The sequence below is a fragment of the Colias croceus genome, chromosome 26 (assembly GCF_905220415.1).
Source record: "Colias croceus chromosome 26, ilColCroc2.1".
NCBI classification, from domain to species: Eukaryota; Metazoa; Arthropoda; class Insecta; order Lepidoptera; family Pieridae; genus Colias; species Colias croceus.
The window spans coordinates 5,688,083-5,708,176 of record NC_059562.1 but is presented as its reverse complement, the minus strand read 5'-3'; the positions used below and the strand labels follow the sequence as shown (position 1 = coordinate 5,708,176).

Genomic DNA, 20,094 nt, shown 5'->3' with positions numbered 1-20,094 from the left:
TGCTATCACAGCTATAAATGTAATATTATATTTCAATTGGTGGTTGGACTAACTTATAAGATAAACCTATCTATTATCCAGATTACATTTATCTTTTTACCAAAACTTAATCCCGATCAGATCAGCCGTTTTAGCGTGAAAGAGCAACAAACTTCAAAACTGTAGTAGAATTACAGTAGGATTACCAGTATATTAATTCTAGGCTTAGAACTATTTTGTATATTTAAAAAACAATAATAAATACATTGTTCAAAGAGCATTTTCACATTGTAGTTAAAAGTAGAATTTGTAGAATAAACTAGGAAATATTGATAAATGGTTGCAAAGACCCACGAGTGTCTCGAAGCAGAGATCCGTCACTGTCACGGGCATGGTATCAGTGTGATTTTAGTGACATTTTTAACGATAGCTCACGAAATAGGGGCTTTTTAGGGGTCCGATGTGATGGTTTCATATGTGAATAACAGCTATAAATGGAGATGTGATTGTTTTGGAACTTGAAAACTTGTTAAGCAATTTTGAGTTTTTTGACTATTATTTTATATTGCTAAATTATCTTTTGGGAACATACTTTTGGCAGTAAAGTTAAACGTAAGCTAAAAACGGGACATACAAATTATAATGAATTAACAATTAATTACAATCTATACCAATATTATAAAGCTGAAGAGTTGGTTTGTTTGAACGCGCTAATCTCAGGAACTACTGGTCCGATTTGAAAAATTCTTTCGGTGTTAGATAGCCCATGTACCGAGGAAGGCTATAAGCTGTATATAATCACGCTAAGACCAACAGGAGTTGAACATTGCGGGTAACACAACAGGGTACAGCTAGTTATATTATATAGAGCACGTTTATAAATAAATAAATCATATATTGCACAAAAACATGATACATACAGAGATATATCTGGCTTTGTAAACAGCTAGATTTTGCATACAGCGAAATTGCTAATATTAAATACGGTAGTTTGAGTTATCATCACTTTATTTCAAGAAACTTACAGAAAACATAAGAAAAACCCCTAAACAAGTTCGTTTTGTATATTTTGGATGTTTAAAAGATTTTATAACTCATAAGAACAATATTAATAAGCTGTACATAATGCTTAAAAAACTGTTTTGAAGTTCAACCTATGAATGTAAAACAATCGATTTTTAGAATTAAAATTGGGACGTGTAGGGCTTGGGGAAACCCGGGGCATTACTGCTTGGATTATTGTGTCGACCGGGATAAGATTTGGGCATTGGTGTAAATGATTGATGTAAACTTTAAATTCTAAGGATTTCACGACTTGCTGATATGCTCCTAGCTTATCCTGCTAGTTAGAATGGGATAAATGTATGAAAATATACCTTAAATAAAATTAACTATACTCTCTCTATACGAAACATCATAAGCTACCAATTGATGTATGTATGTGTTTAGGCTTCAAGTGGCTTCATATTCTTATTCTTAGCTTCATATTTTTAGCTGTTGTTTGTATTTATTATTTGTGTATTTTATATCTGAGATGCAACTACCTATAGGTTTCCTATATTTAATTTTTTTAATAAACTTTTATCAGTTCCTCAGTAAGTAAGTCTACTTCAAAATTAAGCTCTACTTCAAGAAGCTTTTTACATCTTCCGTTACAGTTAAAAAAACATGTGTACACAAATAAACAAACCGAAAAGAAAATAAGACGTTATCATATCAATTAGCCATTGGCTTGGATGCTGGATGAAATTAGCGAGATGAGTTGCTCCCTCGCAAGATGGATGGTTGTAAGGGGCCGGCTCTCTGCGCCGAATTTTACTTTCTAGAATATATCTAGAATATTGTTCGTGTGTATGGTTAAGCAAAAAGGGGAAAAAATAGCTCGTATTGTTTAGATTGTAAATAGATGAGTTGAAAGTTGATGTATGTACATGATAATATCCTTACGAATATCACATTTTGATAATTATTTCATGAGCTTTTATAAATAGCTAGGTAAAACATTTCCATGAGAGTTTTCTTTGACTACGCGAATGAAGCCACGGGTAAAAAGCTAGTAGCATTTGCTTTGCAACTTAACTACGAAAGAGAAATGGGTGCATAAATAATGTAAGTTATTTTTAATTTATTTTTAATCGTAACTAAAGACATGAATCACTTTAAAATTTAAAATCTCATCAGAATCGGTTCATTGTATTAAACATTATTATCTAATAGACGTAACTAATTAAACAACTGTAGTTTTTGGTTGTATAACTAGTACTAGAATTCTTATAATATTAGAATTAATTAGATTCGTCTCAATGAGCCGTTGCGGTGCAAATATTAGCTATTTCTAAGCAATTGGTCAATGCATTGTATCTCACGCGTCACTTAATTACCTCTATACTGTAGTTTTTTCTGTTTCGTCCGTCCTTTTATTTGGAATATATTCTTGTTAGTAGAAATAAATATAATTCACGTGTATGTTTGTAATATATGAGTAGATTTTGACTAGTTCATTAAACCAGGTATTTTTTATCTTGTATATATTTATCTATATTTAAGTACCTACTAGATTTCCGCCCGCGTCTTCGCCCGCGTTTGCAAAGGAAAACCCGCATGGTCCCCTTTCCGTGGGATTTCCGGAATAAAAACTATCCTATGTGTTAATCCAAGTTACCCTCTATATGTGTGATAAATTTCATTGTAATCGGTTCAGTAGTTTTTACGTGAAAGAGTAACAAACATCCATACATCCATACTTACAAACCATTTACAAACTTTCGCCTTTATAATATTAAGATATTAAGATTTAAATAGGGTAAATACTAATTATTGTATTTTATGCAATGTGGGTTATATGTTATATAACTAACTTTATAACGAGAATTTTTTATTTATTAAAAAAATATTTGTCAATATTTTTTTTTTTTTATCCAAGCTCTACACACGATTTTTTGCTATTTAATAAAAAAGTCCCTACATTACAGTTTTTGACTATTCGAGAGGATGACAGGGGATAGAGAAGTAAATCTTCTTAATACATATTGTACATACCAAAAAACACCGTGATGACAAACAGACAAAAAAATTGGCATAAAAAACATAAAAGATGTAGCGGTAAGGTAGCTCTATAGAAATAATGTCTTTGGAAGTGGCGCTTCGATAGGTAGATAGATTCAAAGGTGTTGATACTTGTATTATCATTTTGTGTAATATTTATGTGTATAAAATATCAATTATTTTTGAAGTTATCTTAATTACATTGACATTTCAATAATAATACACTAAACATTCACCCTGGCGTCACTCGGATTTAACCGAAAAGAGTATAAATAGTTATATGCTTAAACATTTACATAAATCGTTAAAACAATTTCGCGGTTGAGTAACCAACGTCCAAACAATCCTGTAAGGAATTTGATTATTTCTGTCAGGAATTAGGATATGTAAGATAAAGATATACATGTATTACTAATTGAAAAGGAAGTTGGTAATAAAACATTTTTCACTTTTGTTTGTAACAGTTGTATTTAAATATTTAAATTCACTTTTAACACGCAAAAGGCGCGTCCATCCGACGTTGAAAAATTCCACTAGGATACATACATCACATGAAATGGTGAATTTCACAAACGGTAAACGGTAAATAATATTTATATGCACAATTGCGAGATGATTGTCGAATTAAAATTGAGAAAATCCTAATGGATTTTTTTGCAACCGGTGATTGGATATAGTTTGGATTAAATTATAAACGAATATTTTATAATGTAAAGTTAAGATCAATAATATTATTTTTAATTATCATTAAAAAACATATTTTTTACAATGATTTTTTTAATAGCTTTGCTTTAAAGTTCTTATATAATAAATAACTGAAAAGTTGTCTAGGTTTAAAAAAAAAGTAGGCACTATTAAATTAGGACATAACAGTTTAGTTTAGACACTCAAAAATTTTCCGTACTAGAAGAAATAAAGTATCAAGATTACTTATAATTTAGTACTACACAACCCTTCACAACCCAACTATAAGACGTTAAATGAAGTTATGTCCCCAATAATAAACCGTTAGACTGTATCATTGTCATATACATCATAATATTGTATTCTTCTATTATTTATTGGTTGATACTTTTTAATTTTTTGCAACGCGAAGACATAATTTAGAGGCAAAGTTATAAAAAACCTACCCTGCTATATGTCCGTTCGTCCGTGAATTTTATACGTTTCAAATGGACGAGCTGAATACGATGTGTTTTGAATTTACGAGTAGTTAAGTATTGATGTGAAATTGTTTCTCTTTCAGAACAATAATACTGCATCGATTTAGAAGAAATTTGCCATTGGGGTTGATAGTGGCCTTGAATAACATATAGGTCACTTTTTCCATACCAAAATAGCAAGAAAGATGCTAGTTCTAACTTATTTTAGCATATTATTATTGTAGCAGTATCATGCCACTTGAAATTTAATAAAAGTATTGTTTATATCATAATGGTAAAACAATGCATATTTTTACGACCTTCGCTAGTCTGACTGCAGCCAGACGTTACAAGTAAATTTTTAATCTTAACGTCTGACGATTTTTTTAATACCAATAATAAGTTTTCTTCTATACCAATCCTCAACTCCAAAGGTATAATAAAATAGTTTTTCGTTTTATTGTACTAGAAGTTTCTACGCATCCACTGGGTGATATAAGCTGAAGTAACTTTATGAGAAGTTGCTACGGGCAGTGGGTTCGATTTTATTCAATTGAGGTGAACAGATAAGTAGAATGTACCTGTACAGTGTACGTATTGTTATCTATACTCATATAATCTGTAAATAATAAAACTGAGATGTAGAGCGTTGTTATGAATATTTTGAAATGGCTTCAATAGAATGAGATTTAGCTTCAATATAGTTCAGGATACATCGCCCATTTTTGCAAGTGACTACTATCAAGCTAATTTTCCGTTTGTAGCTTTATTTTGATGAGACGCCCAATAATTTCGTGTACGAAAGTCTCGATTGTTGTAGCTAACAGAGATAACAAGGATCAAAATTTTTGATTTGATGGTTCTCAAATATTTATTACTAACTGAATTTTTTTTTTGTTGTTCAATCTCAAGATAATTAGCTAAATTATTCGAAAAAATATTTGTCCTACAAAATCTATGGTTGGTTCAAAGAGTCCCCCTTTCCAAAGTGTATCGATAACGAGGTCATCATAAATGATTACTAACAAGCTGATTTTTTTGTTTTCACTTAGTTAATGTTTATATAATTCAACAGACATATTGTCCTACAAATTGCGTAACAAATATTTGAGAACCATCAAATCAAAAAATTTTATCCTTGTTATCTCTGTTAGATACCACAATCGAGAGTTTCGTACACGAAATTATTGGGCGTCTCATCAAAATAAAGCTACAAACGGTAGTATAGTATAGTAGTCACTTGCAAAAATGGGCGATGTATCCTGAACTAATAGAATCGTATGTAAATATTTAAAGATTAATAAAGGATTATCTGAATCATCTCGTTTCTTATAGCATTTGATTACATATTATTATTAATGAATCAATAAAAATAGGTATTTTGAATGAGGGGAGAATTTTGCATTTTTATCCAATTATCACACATCAAGTAGCGAATTTTCAACCAATTAAAACCGCGAACAATGTCGAGTTCAAACCAATACACCGAAAAATAGAACAAAACGCATTATCGTTTACAATAAACAAGGAAATTAGAACTAGGGTGTCCGCGATTAATCCGCCAAATTAGACTTGTCCCGGGCAAAATCGATTAGGGGCCGAAACTTAGGGCAATTCGCAACGAGTCCGCATCACAGCCAAGATAAACATGCCTGGCTTTTTTTTCCTCACAGCAAAGACATTAACCAAGGATTGTGGGTGACCACACGTTTGGTTTTCTTGGGACTAAGTTAAATGTTTATATTTTTTTCTGTTATGCATCATATATCGCTCTTGTCGTGATTTTTTTTAAATAAATAATATGATAAAGTTATACTCAAGAAACAGTATTTTTTTGCTTTTTAAGCTCAATTGCATGGTGATAGCAAATAGATAATATGTGACTGGTTACATTTTTTATAAATATATGAAAAAAAATCTGATTAATGAGTAAAGCTTTTCTGAAAATATAATTACGTGTACTGTCATTCTTGTACCTTAATAACAATGAAATAGAATTAGTTATTTATCATACAATGGAATAACAATCATTAGAGTATAAATCATATCGAAAATTACATGTTTGAAACATTTTATTATTTACTATAATTGTTTATGGTACAGTAAATGATACTTTAATTATAGTTGTACTTGAAGTATGTAATTTGCTTCATTTATACCTAAATTACTTATTTCAACTTACGGTCCAAACGTGTTTTTGAATTAAGAAATTATAAGACATGTTAAAATAACTTCAGGTGGCTATTTTTGAAATGCACTGTGTGTGCAATGTTGTGGTATATACGCTGGTTCATTTATATTAACTCAAACTCAACTATTTAGTGCGAAACTCTATATATAATGTAATATATTGATATATGAATGAAGTGACTTATATTATTTGTATCAAATAAAACCTGATTCATTCTAAAATCTGTAAACACATCATTTTATTATATGAATTGTGTTTTTGTCTGTAATGCGATGATCTTTTTTAATAAGCAAAATATAATATTAATAACTAAAACTTTTACTTCATATTATCAGAATAGAAAAGTATGCTTTTATAAACACATTTTTGCGTATCACTAAACGCTAAACCCATGTTAGTCTTGTATTCTCTATATTTCGTTTCAATGTATTGTTTCACCTATGAAACCGATACACATTAGTCCCAAAACATCCAAAATCATGTACACCCAATTCCCGATGTCATTAGACCGCACGAAGAGGGCGTCATTACTGCGATGAGTAGAGCGTCCATTAATCTTCCTGGACCGGTCTCCGGGCTGTCAAAATTGTGGACACCGTAGATATGTGATCGGCCATTGTTGTGTTCGTTTGTTTTCGACAAACGGGTAATATAGTGATTAGATTAATGTTGCTGTTTGTGTCAATGGGTTTAAGGTTGCGATGTAGTATAGGTATGGCTGTACAGATATAGGTATATCTGGGTAAATCTTTACTCAAAGATACTGTTGTTTCATCACACAATTACACACAATGTGTGAATATCGTTTGTTATTTAAGTCATCTTTTAACCGTTTTATTCCCATTTCTTAGTTTATAATTACCTAGTTAAATCAAATATAGAAAAAAAAGATGAATTTGATGTTCAAATAGAAAAAAAAAAATATTAAAACTAATGAATTAAACTAATGAATGCTATTTTTCAAACTTTTCACTCCACATTCATTTTAAAGGTTAATAACAAAAGGTTAATTACCTATAAATAATAATTTTTATATTATCACAAAATAAGAGCACTGGAGATTTGGATTAGTGGCCTATTTTATTTTCGGACTTACTAAGTTCCTCAGGGAAATGCGCTTTTAGTGCATCAATTTAAAATAAGATAAATATTGATATTCTGGAAAATATCCTAGTCAAATGCATTTTTTAATTGTATTCAATACTATGAAGTGGATTGATATTCAAAAATATTTTATTTTACAACAAGCTAAAGTAACCAAAAAATTCGTTTTAAGTAAACACATGTTTCTGAAACTCCATGCATATGAATAAACTTGATAAAAACTTGTTATTTAAACATCAAAGCTTAATTTATTACTACACAATAATGTATATCCTCAACGTTACAGTTGCATATAAATGTATCGCTTATTCCAAATTATTAAAACGTGCAAAACGCTTCAGGCAAAAAGCATAACCAGTGATCCCACACTATTCAATCCATTATTTCTTACCCCACAAACCGTTTAAATACATAATAATTAAATACGCAAAGGAAATATCCCCGAGCGTGTTCTGAATAAAAGTTCCAGCACTCATAATTAATATTCAATAATAGATAGCTGCCAAATCAAGCGTTAATCCAACAACCTTTGAAAAACACTATACATCGATGCATTACAACTCATTTTATAAGTTGCCTACGAACAAAATCGTCAATGTATACAACGCACTTCGATGAACCCGCCAAAAAGGGATAGGGTAAAAGAAACAAAGGTGGCCTCTTTCGCGATTATAAACGATTAAGCAATATGTCTTATTCAAATATGTTCACGTGAAAAATCGATTTTGACAGACGGTAATTAAGACGATACCGATTTGTTGGACGGTTGCATCGCATTATGCGATTTTTAATCGATTCAAGACGGTTGACTGATTGGCAATGAATTCTGTGAGAATTTTAATTCCTACAGTGATTAGACATGATTCGAACGATCATTTATTAGAATAATCGAATTAATACCCGTATGATGGCTTAATGTAGTTTCATTTCTCATGTGAGAAGATAATTATGCATTGTACATGTTAAAATGTGATTAATGTAACGAAACAAATGGTAATTTCTATTCGATATTTCAAATTGTTTGTCAAAATAGATTGTGTTATCTGTAAAATTTCATGATTACTACTAAATTTCATTGTTGTCTGGCTCACTACCTGTTTCATTGAAAATTTGTACAATTCTTTAGATATTGTTTTATAAATAATTAATAGTGATACCACGTTAAACGATAATTTAATTATTTTTTTCGAATTTTCTTTATTGTGTTTTGATACATCGATAACATTTTAATATTAATAAGGTGTCCCTAGGTCTGATTTCAGAGCTATGCTTTGTTAAACTTGAATCTGCTTTACTGATCTATTTTCTTAGCCACTTTTCTTGACCAAATTTTTCACATGGAATTGAATATTCTAAGACTGCACTATATTATATTTATAGGAAACACAGTTCCCAAATGTTCTACGTAAGAGATACATTCTACCTTAGTTCTACAAAATATTGTATACCGACTAAAACCCCACTGTGTTCCGTCGAGTCGCAATGCTAAGAGGCACAGGCCTGTGTTAGCTTCTTTTTGACAAAGAATTAAGTTCAGTAACTTGTCACGTATAAAAATTTTATAAAAAAATACCAAAAGCACATTGCATTCGCGATCATAGCAAAAACACAATAACAAAAGCTTATAAAACAGACAGTCACTGCACTAAATTGAAACATTTGACAAAGATCAATTCGAGGCATGTACCCTATTCCCTACATGATATTTTTTATGGTCATCATAACGTAGTTAGCAAGAACAATATGTGCAAGCAATTTTTTACTCGTAAGTCAGTTTGATTGTCTGATATATCAATGTGGTATTGTGTTGGTTTGTGTGAAACACTTGCCTTTTGTTGATCGGTTCGCGGGCTTGTTCGTTTTATTTATTGCGTTTTAGTTGGGGCACAGATAATATAAGAATTGGGGTAAGTTCGATATTGCTGTGAAATTTCGTTTTTTTGCAAGTTGGTGTGTTTGGCTGTTCATTATTTGCGTGTGATTAAATTGTTATAAACCATATAAACCATATTGCCATAAACCATATACCGCCATATACCGCTTCTCTAATGGGAGCATTTTGTCTATGAAAACATAATCTTAAACGATACCTGACATGCGGGTGACAAAGTTGGGCGGGTTACTTGTTAGGGGTGTAACACATAGAGTTTTAAGAATTCTTCTATTTAAAAAAAATGTTGTGTGGTTTTATGAAACCACGGTAAAAGTGAAACTTACGATAATTATCGTATTTGTACGACATGCGCTTCACAGACCAAAAAGTTTGAGACGATGTAATAAAAGTTTCACTTTAAAAAAAATGCGTCTGGAATTTTACAAGTATTTTTTACGTACTCAGCGTATGCAAAACTATAACCTCCTTTAGTCCTTTGAGCTTAGTATACCAACAGTACGACACCCTGTATAGTAGCTTATGTCGTATTATGGATTATATTTAGAAGAAATTTATGTAGATTTTTACAGCCCATTATTATAATACCAGCTAGATAGAAATAAGTAAAATTTGCAGTTATTGGACAATCTATTTGCGAAATTAACCGGAACACTTATAAAGACAAAAAAATTCATAAATTACGTTTCCTGTTGGTAATTTCTTATGCAAAAATTTATATTGACATGAAATTATAACGCCAGAATATACAAAAAGCGAATTATTAATTATATTATTAATGATGCTTTTGAAATAATAGATTAATGAATAAATCGCGTTTTAAGTGTATTGTAATATCTAATTTCTAATTATAGGAAATATAAATATCATGTTTTTTAATTTGTAAGTACTTCATATGGTTTTTACTATGATGTGGTAGTAATATTGCGAGTGGAATAGCATTTTATAATTATTCTAATAAAGTTTTATGAAGCGTTCAAAATGTTTTATTTGTTTCGTAGGAGTTTTGTAACACACACGAGAATTTTATACAGGTAACCATAGCACTAACACATATTAACTATTCTGTGCCATAGCTTTGCCCTCGTGGTCAAAGAAAGTTAACAGTATCGGAATTTATAGAATTTGAAGTTATTCAAAATATAAGCATGATAATTCCTACGTTTCCTTATGTTTTATTTGATTAAAAAAACTTATATATTACTCTCTATCCTTCTAACTATATCCAGACTGAAGACTGTAGTTAAAACTATGCTAACTCCGTTGCGACATCCAAAAAGATAAACAAACACACGTTCGCAATATAATTGTAACAATAGGTAAAGATCTATTCTACCATATTCACTAATATTATAAACAAAAATAAAGTTTGTACGAATCTAAGGATGTCTGTAACTCTTTCACGTGAAGTCAGCTGTTCTCATCTGTATAAAATTTGGTATAAATATAGAATATAGTCTAACCTAGCACGTAGGATACTTTTTATGGTAGTACCACGCGATAAACGCCGCGGGATCGAGATAGTATAAAATACTCTCTTCCTATATAGCGTGAAGTCTGACTTTCACAGTATCGCGTGAACTAGCCATATACTGCGTGTTTCAATATTATTCCTTATTAAATGACAATTAAATATTAAAAATAAATTCTTCTCTGACATTAATATTGAAAATACACTTTTACTAAACGACCGTGAATTATTCATTTGTTAAAAATTTGTTAGTTGACGTAATCGATTCGTTTTAATAAAACAAAAGCTTGCCTTATCTATACATATAATAAATCTGTAGAAGGGTCAATTCTGTACATTGAAAATATTGAAAAAATAAATAGCAGGGGGTGTTACTGGATCGATACCAAACCCAAATATGTGATTAAAAAAATTTTTGTCTGTCTGTCTGTCTGTCTGTCTGTCTGTCTGTATGTGAAGGCATCACGTGAAAACTAGCGGTTCGATTTCGATGAAACTTGGTATAATTATACCTGTTATCCTGGGCGTAAAATAGGATACTTTTTATCCTGGAAAAATACGTAGAAAAAAATTAATCTTAATTTTTCAGTTTTATCCATAGACGTTGTTCCGTAGAACCGCGAACACACGTTGCGTATTATTAATTATTATAGGCCTAGCCGTATTTGGGAATTGGGTCCAATAGATATTTATAAGATTTTATTGTCAGTACCTACTCAAAATGGAGAAATAAACCATCCACGCGAAGACCGACATCCGCGCGGACGGAGTCGCGGGCGGAAGCTATAGTTTGGTATAAACGAGTAGTAAATCATTATTTTTTTAATGAATTATCAGTAAGCACGATCTAACGTGTTTATTTGTTTCTTTAGACATACGTAATGTGAGAAAATGTTCTTATTCGGCTTCAATTGTTACAGAACATAGACTATTTTCAGTTAATAATATATTAAACTAGCTTTCCGCCCGCGGCTTCGCCCGCGTTTTCAGAGAAAACCCCGCATAGTTCCCTTTCCCGTGGGATTTCCGGGATAAAACCTATCCTATCTCTCAAGTTGGATCGAACTGCACATGGTGTGCGAATTTTATTATAATCGGTTACGTGGTTTAGGAGTCCATTGAGGACAAACATTGTGACACGAGATTAAATTAATCAGTACAAGATTGGTACGTAGAATAGCTCGTAGCATTGGTATTTTAATATGAATATACCTAAACTGTAAAATAATATCTAGTTATAAGATAAATGTACAATAATAATGTTTAATGTTTAATATTTCTCTACAGTTGTAGAGAAATGTCCCCAAAATTACCAAAAGAAATTGATCATCAATCCCTACATTCATACACAGATTCAAAATATTCCTACATTTCTCAAAATTTGAATAAAGAATCACAAATTAATGACGTCATTAGCAGACCCCAAATTCCCATCCAATTATGCAAATCGTATGCACTCGAAATATCGAAAATTAATCAAAGTCCTAATATGAGATAGTTTCGTCTTATCCCACTTACGATTTATACAAAGCACATTTCAAAAATAGACTCTAATCCAATCGATAAAGGTCGAAAATCGTCTGTGTTTATATGTAAAGGGTTGTCAAAAATTAGCATGCGCATAGCGAAACTTAAATCTGTGGCAACCCTAGATACATCTTCAAAAGGGTTGTATTATGTACTAATGATGCGTTTAGAATCGATAAACGAGGTATCCATTTAGTATTTGCGATTTTATTCAAATATGTGTGGAACTGTAGCGGCACAAATATGGATTAATTATTTTCTCCACGTAGTTAGATTTGGTTCACATACGAAAATATAATAAAATTGTTAAGAAGAGTCTTTAGTAAGACTCTCTATTTTACGTGACATGTTTAAAGTTTCTGTTTTAGGCACAAATAGTATCTATTTAATAATACCGGGTATCATCCTTACGGCGATACCCGTGTATTATGGAGAGAGACGTAATTTAATGATACAGCTACGATTTAATGATTTATAAATTAAATCTTTTTTCAATAAGCAGACTTAATAGTTTTTGTTTTCAGTTTGGTACGCGACTTATACGACATTTTATTTTTTTATTTTTGACATTTTACCTAAAAAGAAGAACATTATAAATTTAAATTTATAAAGAATAGAAAAAATTCGATCACGAGGCGGGACTCGAACCCGCATCCCTCGCGCCATTCCGGGGCGGATGCCTCACCAACTCAGCCACTCGTGATCCACTCGTGACCGCTTTTTCTATTCTTTATAAATTTATATTTATAAAGCATTTGAATGCCATAAAACCAAAAATATAAATTCAAGAAGAACATTGTATTAGGTAGGAATGTAATGTATTATTTAAATATCAGATGTTTAAATGTAAACTATTAAAATATGTCGCTCTGTTCTCTCTCGCTCTCGTCTCTGTTCGAATTAACAGAAAGAAAAAATAAAATGTTGAAATAATAACAATATTTATTTTTCTTATAATTAATTATACATTTATTCATTGATTTAAGAGTCTGAAGAAACACGTGTTATAATGAATATTAATTTTTAACGTTTATGTCTACTTGGTTATTTATTGCGCTTTTTTTAATTTAAATCTCTAATTTAGACATTGGAATATATTATTTAAATAATCTATTAGTTTAAAAAGGAGCATGTTTCTTTTGAATAAATTGCATTAATCTATATCATTTGCCTTTTTATGTAGTGATTATGTAACTAGGTTTCCGCCCGCGGCTTCGCCCGCGCAGTCAAAGAAAAACCCGCACAGTTCCCGTTCCCGTGGGATTTCCGGGATTGCGTCATTTCCCTGGGATAAAAAGTAGCCTATGTCCTTTCTCGGGTATCAAAATATCTCCATACCAAATTTCATGAAAATTGGTTCAGTAGTTTAGGCGTGATTGAGTAACAGACAGACAGACAGACAGAATTACTTTCGCGTTTCAAATATTATAGTATGGATTCTATCTGAACTAATAACACATTTTTTTGTATGTTTGCTTATCTGTACCTCCTAAACTACTGGACCATTTATCAGTGAAATGCATGCCCCAAAGGGAATTATTACCGAAAATTAATACAAATACTATTAACATTTTAAGTTATTAAGTGAAGTCTGTGCATAATCGCCACATTAAACTTTGACTTGTTATACAATATGTAAATGAATTATAATTGCTGCTATTAAGCACAGCCAAGTTACTTAAGTAAGTGTTAACCTCAGATTAGGGTTACGTGCTTGGTACGGTTGTAATCTGGTTCACTGATTCTTATCTATATCTAGACAAGTGTAATTATTAACTATAGAATCTGTTGCATCTGTTTAATAGTGAATTTTTCGTTACATCAAAATTGCACTTTTAAAAGTTCATCTTCTTCCCATAACCATAATTATTAACAAAAATCTGATGCATCTGTTTAATAACGAATTTTTCGTTATCTGTATCAAAAATTGCATTTTTTTTGTCTTTTTTCCACTATAACTGCAAAATGTCTGAACAAATTTGAATGTATGGAATATCGTAAAGACCTGAATATTGGCTACATCATATTTTACTTTTGGTTAAAGCTTTTTCATTATGTTACCTAAAGAAAAATTGAGGTAGGAATAACCCGAATAACGGTATTTTTAAATGTGTGCCAATTTCAAACGATGGTGATGTACGAAATAAATAGATTTTTCAATTTATCTGTGCATGTTTATAACATCACCACCGCTTGAACGGTGAAGAAAAAAATCGTGAGGAAACCGACATTACAATTAAAAGTTCGACGACATGTGACATCCGCCAACCCGCACTTGGCCAGCGTGGTGGATAATGGCATGTACCCTCATAGGAGGCCCGAGTCCTAGCAGTATATGGGCTGATGATGATGATGACTAAATAGATCTTAAATCTAGAACTTACATCAACACCACCGTTGTTCCATGGTGGCAGGGCGTAGTGGGAGGGGTCGTGGCCCCCTCCCATGTGTTCAGCCATCACCGACATCCAGTGCACCAGGCCCTGGGCACCACCACCCTGGGTACCTGGTGGTAAACCTTGGGTTTTAGTCACGTAAAAACGAAGCAAGAAAGGAATTAAAAACATGACTTTCTGGTACTTTAACCGGTCATTTAAAGGCAGGAGAAAAAACTATTATTTCAATAATTCTTAAATAATCAAACTTTTCGTGAATTTTTGCTTCGTTAATTACTTAGAAAAAGAGACGGAAAAAGTTAAATTAACAGTTTCTTTACTTAGTAACTTTAATTTAAAAATAAGGAGAATTTATGTGTGATGCATATCTTAATAAAATGATCACCAAATCATGTTATAATTCTAATATTAATAATAGGTATAAACGAATTAGTTATAGTTTTGAATAAAAAAAAATCAATTGAATTAACTGCAACGGTTCAAACCAATATTGAGACATACAAGCTTTTTAAAAACTTGGTCGAATAAATACAAGTTTCAATAAGTAAAACCGCGGGCAAATGTACAGTATACAGTAAAAACCAAGATAAAGTAATATACTATATTATTTTTTCATAAACCTTGAAACAAACATACTTTAAGGGCCGATTTTTCAATGCCCAGATAAACAGTCTAATAACTACCCATCGAATAGATTTATTCAATTGTATATCTAACTCATAACGGCTCGCCTATTTTTCAATTGTGATTTATTTGATGAATAACTATCTGACCAAATATTTCCATATTGGCAGCTCTGCTCTCGGAGTGGCGAAACAAACATATTAAATTAGTCAGGTTAGAGCGGGATAGAGTTAACTCTTGCAATTTGTCAACAACCGTCATTATGACTCACGTCAGGAGTGCATTTTAAGTTTATCTTGTGTTCTATGATTGTTGATTATTGTTTTGATTCGAGTAAAGAGTTTTGATTAAATTTGTGATTAAATTTATATATTTTACGATGGAAACGACATAAAGGCAGCGTTCGGCAAATTTTCAATGGCATGGTCATCAATACTACCAAAAACATCAATTTCAATATGATTTTAGTTGATAATAATTATATAGAAAGAGGCTTAATTGTTAATAATTCTATGCTCTATGTTATTACATACGAAAATATCCCAAATTTGACGCGTCAGTTGTCAAATCAAACGCCTATTCGTCGAATAGCGCGCTATCTGGCCGTTGGAGCGGCAAATAGATTTATTCATCAAATAACGTAGTTAATCGATAGATAAGTCCTATTCCTCTATTGAAAAATTGAATATTTTGTTAACTGAAGAATAAAGTCTATCTAGCTCTTTATCTGGGCATTGAAAAATCGGCCCTTATACAAATAAGACACGTACGTGTAAACTTGTATCGCTCGCGGCTGTCTGTCTGCAGCGAATTCTCAAAGCTTTCTTATGTGATATTATTTTATCGATAATATTAGCTTTTTCTAGTAAGTTTATCTTTAATTAAAAGTATTGAAAATTGAATGGACGCAGAGCTTAAAGAATATAGAAGCTTGGTACCTACTACTGAACCGATAGTGCTGAAATTTGGTAAACAGATTAGATGATCTGCTGTAAGCTCACGTGTTATTTACTAAGATAAAATGTAATTTAGATGTTATAAAGATGAAATATCAACCTTTATAAATATCTCCTTTTCTTTCAATTTATTGTTTTTTTTTCAACATATTTTTTTGATTTGATAACTGCCTTTTGAATAAACACTATCATATATCTACATCATGTTTGTTCTCAATTTCTTTCTATTACTTTTACTCAATTCTTCAAAAATAGTAGAGATGTAGAGCATACTCTACTAATTTAAGAGAATAAAACAACACAAATTAACATAAAAGATATGGTATATTATGATCTATAGTACCCACCAGAGGGCACTGAGGTCTGCTGCGCGGCCTGCTCCTGCCCCCCACCGCCTGTCACCCCCCCGCCGCTCCACACGAACGCTGACGATGCCCCCGCCTTCTGGAACAAGAGCACGTCTTTAATCTGTAAAGCCTATGCATAAATCACTAATAATATCCATTGGTTAATTTAATACTAAATATTTGTAGTTGCAAAAATGACAAAAAACAACATAATAATTGATATATTATGCTTTGTCGTTCGCCTAAAGATTGCCTGGTAGAGAATATTTATAAAATAAGATAAGACCGATTTTACAATAAAGAATTAATAGCCAAATTCCATATTTGAAGACAGACATTTTGAGAACAGGTGTCTGCGATGGGCCTATAATGCAGATCGAAATCACTCAGTTGAACTGTTTACAAATAGCTTAATATTATAAATCCTGATTAACATGGTTTAGAGTATAAACTCTACACTATTAAACAATGACCTAATGCGCATGATTTAGCAATAGATTTTTCTCACAACAAAAGTGAAACTATTTGGAAACAAGCTAACTGAAACGCACTGTAATGATGATTTAGCTCGATATCAAGGTCATATTTCAGAACACACTTAATTTATCATATTATAATATTACAATTCTGTAGTTGATGCACAAATCAAAACATTTAGATTTATATAAATTATTTCAATATACTTAGTAGTTAATACTTCTGATAACAACCAATTTAAAAAAACGTTTCATGATATAATTATTCACTAGTTTGAACCATTGGTTCAATAAGCCTTCTATATTGGAAACTATAAAACTAAATCTTATAAGAATTCGTGATCTTAATTCTTAATACAACTTTTAAAATACCACTTAATGTAGAGCTCTCTTAAGTATACTGCAAGGTAGATCACGGAGATCAGGTTATTGTGGTAGGTATTCTACTTTGTTTAGTAAACCTATGTTCAATATAATTGAATAAAATATCTTTTTAAAAAACTCTTGAATAAACGAAACGGTTAAGTGAATAAAAATGTGGACATAATAGTTAAATTCGCTTCTTATTCTCATAATATGATATTATTTTATCGATAACTAGCTTTCACTAGTACGTTTATCTTAAACTAGATTTCCGCCCGCGGCTTCGCCCGCATTGTTCCCGTTCCCGTGGGATTTCCGGGATAAAAATATATCCTATGTGTTAATCCAAGTTACCCTCTATATGTGTGCTTAATTTCATTGTAATCGGTTCAGTAGTTTTTACGTGAAAGAGTAACAAACATACATACATCCATACTTACAAACTTTCGCCTTTATAATCCATACTAATATTATAAATGCGAAAGTAACTCTGTCCGTCTGTCTGTCTGTCTGTTACTCAATCACGACTAAACTACTGAACCAATTTGCATGAAATTTGGTATGGAGATATTTTGATACCCGAGAAAGGACATACCTTTTATTGCGAAATATGTACCACGGGCGAAGCCGGGGCGGACCACTAGTATTACATATAATCTTTATAGCAAAAACAACAGTTTATCTCACCTGAAAGTAAAATCAATAGAAATCAAATACGGAAACTATTTCATTGACCAGAAACACAAACCATCACTAATTCCGGGAATGCCTAAATTCAACAGTCACCTAGCACACGAATAAAATGTTATTTCTATAATTGGCATGTAGGTGAAAAATAAATGATTGTTATCGTACTTTCTCCGACGTAGGTTGTCAATTTTCTAGATTTTTTGGAACGTTCAAGATTTACACGGAAATAAGTAGGTAACATGTACCTACTAAAAAAACTGACAGAAAAGCTTTAAGGGATATCATCAACCTAAGACCAACGGGAGCGGAGCACTGCGGGTAAAACCGCGGAGCATAGCTAGTATATAATATAATAATATAATATTAAGATAAAAATAAGACTGAAGTTGTATTTCTATTATTCTTTACCCCGTTGATAAAATAAAGGAAGAAATTAAAACTTATCAGTTTGAGGAAACCCTTATTTCTTTCATAATGATAAACAACAGATGTAAACTTTGTTTCATAAATCGAAATCAAATAAAATTAAAAATAATATAAAAGCTGTTTCCATGTTTTACTGTTCTGCTGTCATAATATAAGAACACTTATCTTATAATCTAATTGGAATCCAGACTATTTCAGATATCTAGCTTCAAACACGCAACTTAAAAAGTACTTAGAAATATTTAGGTATCCATAGAATAAGTGAGCAATGTAATCTATAACAGCTGCTGTAATGTTCGAAACACATGCGAAGGTAATATAATCTATAGTCTTCTTAGAATAGTGTCTTCTAAATTTATAGCAGTTAGATTACAAGTACTTTCCAATAAGAAAACATACCTACACTACAAAGCAGGCAATCTTTATTTAGTGATATTTTTATGAAACAGCTCGTCGAATTGAGATCTCTTTAAACTTCTATTTTCATAGAGTTCTTTATAAAATCTATTTAAATTACCTCATCAGGGGAATCAGCAGTCCTATCACCATTATTATCATCATCAGATACTTCATAATTAAAGCCATTAGAAAACAACATGTTCCTTGAATAAAGCGAATAACAATCACTGACATTCCGTCTTCTCTTTCCCAGGGTAGCCAGGAAACTCTTGTACAATTGCGTTGGAAGAAGGAACGGTGATCTGGCATTCTGGAAACCATCCTTGAAGCAAAGGTTCTGGCGAAACGGATTGAAATCGAACTCTGGCAGAAACTCCTTCTTTATAAAATCAGCGACTGGATTCAGAGACAGCGTGTTCTCTGTGTAATCTAAAGCTTTGCTCTCATCTGGAGTGTTTTCAAGGTCACTGATTTCTGAATTCCCATCGCTATAATTAGCATCTGCTGTTTCTTTGTCATCTCCATTAAATTCTTCAAATTCACGCTTCATTGGATAGTTAGGTTTCTTTACATAAATATTTGATAAGGTCACAGACATTATTGGCACTAACACTTAATCTAATATATCTAGTCTATATTTAAAAACAAAAATAGATATTTCTTCGTTAAAGTTTTAGGTATTTTTAGGAACTATCGTTGGATTAGGAGGTGGCTGGACCGTAACTGGAAACAAAGTTTTATTTGTTCATGTGTCCTTTAGTTTATCTTCACCCGCTTCGATGATATAAAAAAATCAAGTTACAATTTGTCTTTAACTCGGTGTTCAACAAGTTACATTACAGTTTTAATTGCATCGTTTTTCAATTTATCTAGTTTCTTCATGTTCAGGAAATAAACCTTGGAACTTTTTATGTTTCTTACGAAATAGTTCAGACTATATAGTTTGGGTAGCATTGCCAAAAACTGATAAGTTACCGACAAGAACTATGAAAGTTTTTCAAATTGTGCAATTTTTTATGATTTAAGCATTTCTGACTTCGGTATAGTTACATATTATACATAATATA

The 20,094-nt window shown here is 31.5% G+C and overlaps 1 protein-coding gene across 1 annotated transcript in view; it reads right to left on the bottom strand.

The window, feature by feature from the left end:
• LOC123703384 (zinc finger protein rotund-like) overlaps positions 1-19,625 on the bottom strand; it is a 93,520-nt gene extending 73,895 nt beyond the window's left edge. The window contains exons 1-3 of the mRNA XM_045651301.1: positions 19,146-19,625; positions 16,674-16,794; positions 14,735-14,856 (exon numbers count right to left, since the gene is read on the bottom strand). Coding sequence (XP_045507257.1) covers positions 14,735-14,856; positions 16,674-16,794; positions 19,146-19,625 — 723 coding nt within the window. The remainder of the gene's footprint in view (positions 1-14,734; positions 14,857-16,673; positions 16,795-19,145) is intronic.
• Positions 19,626-20,094: the final 469 nt, after the last annotated feature.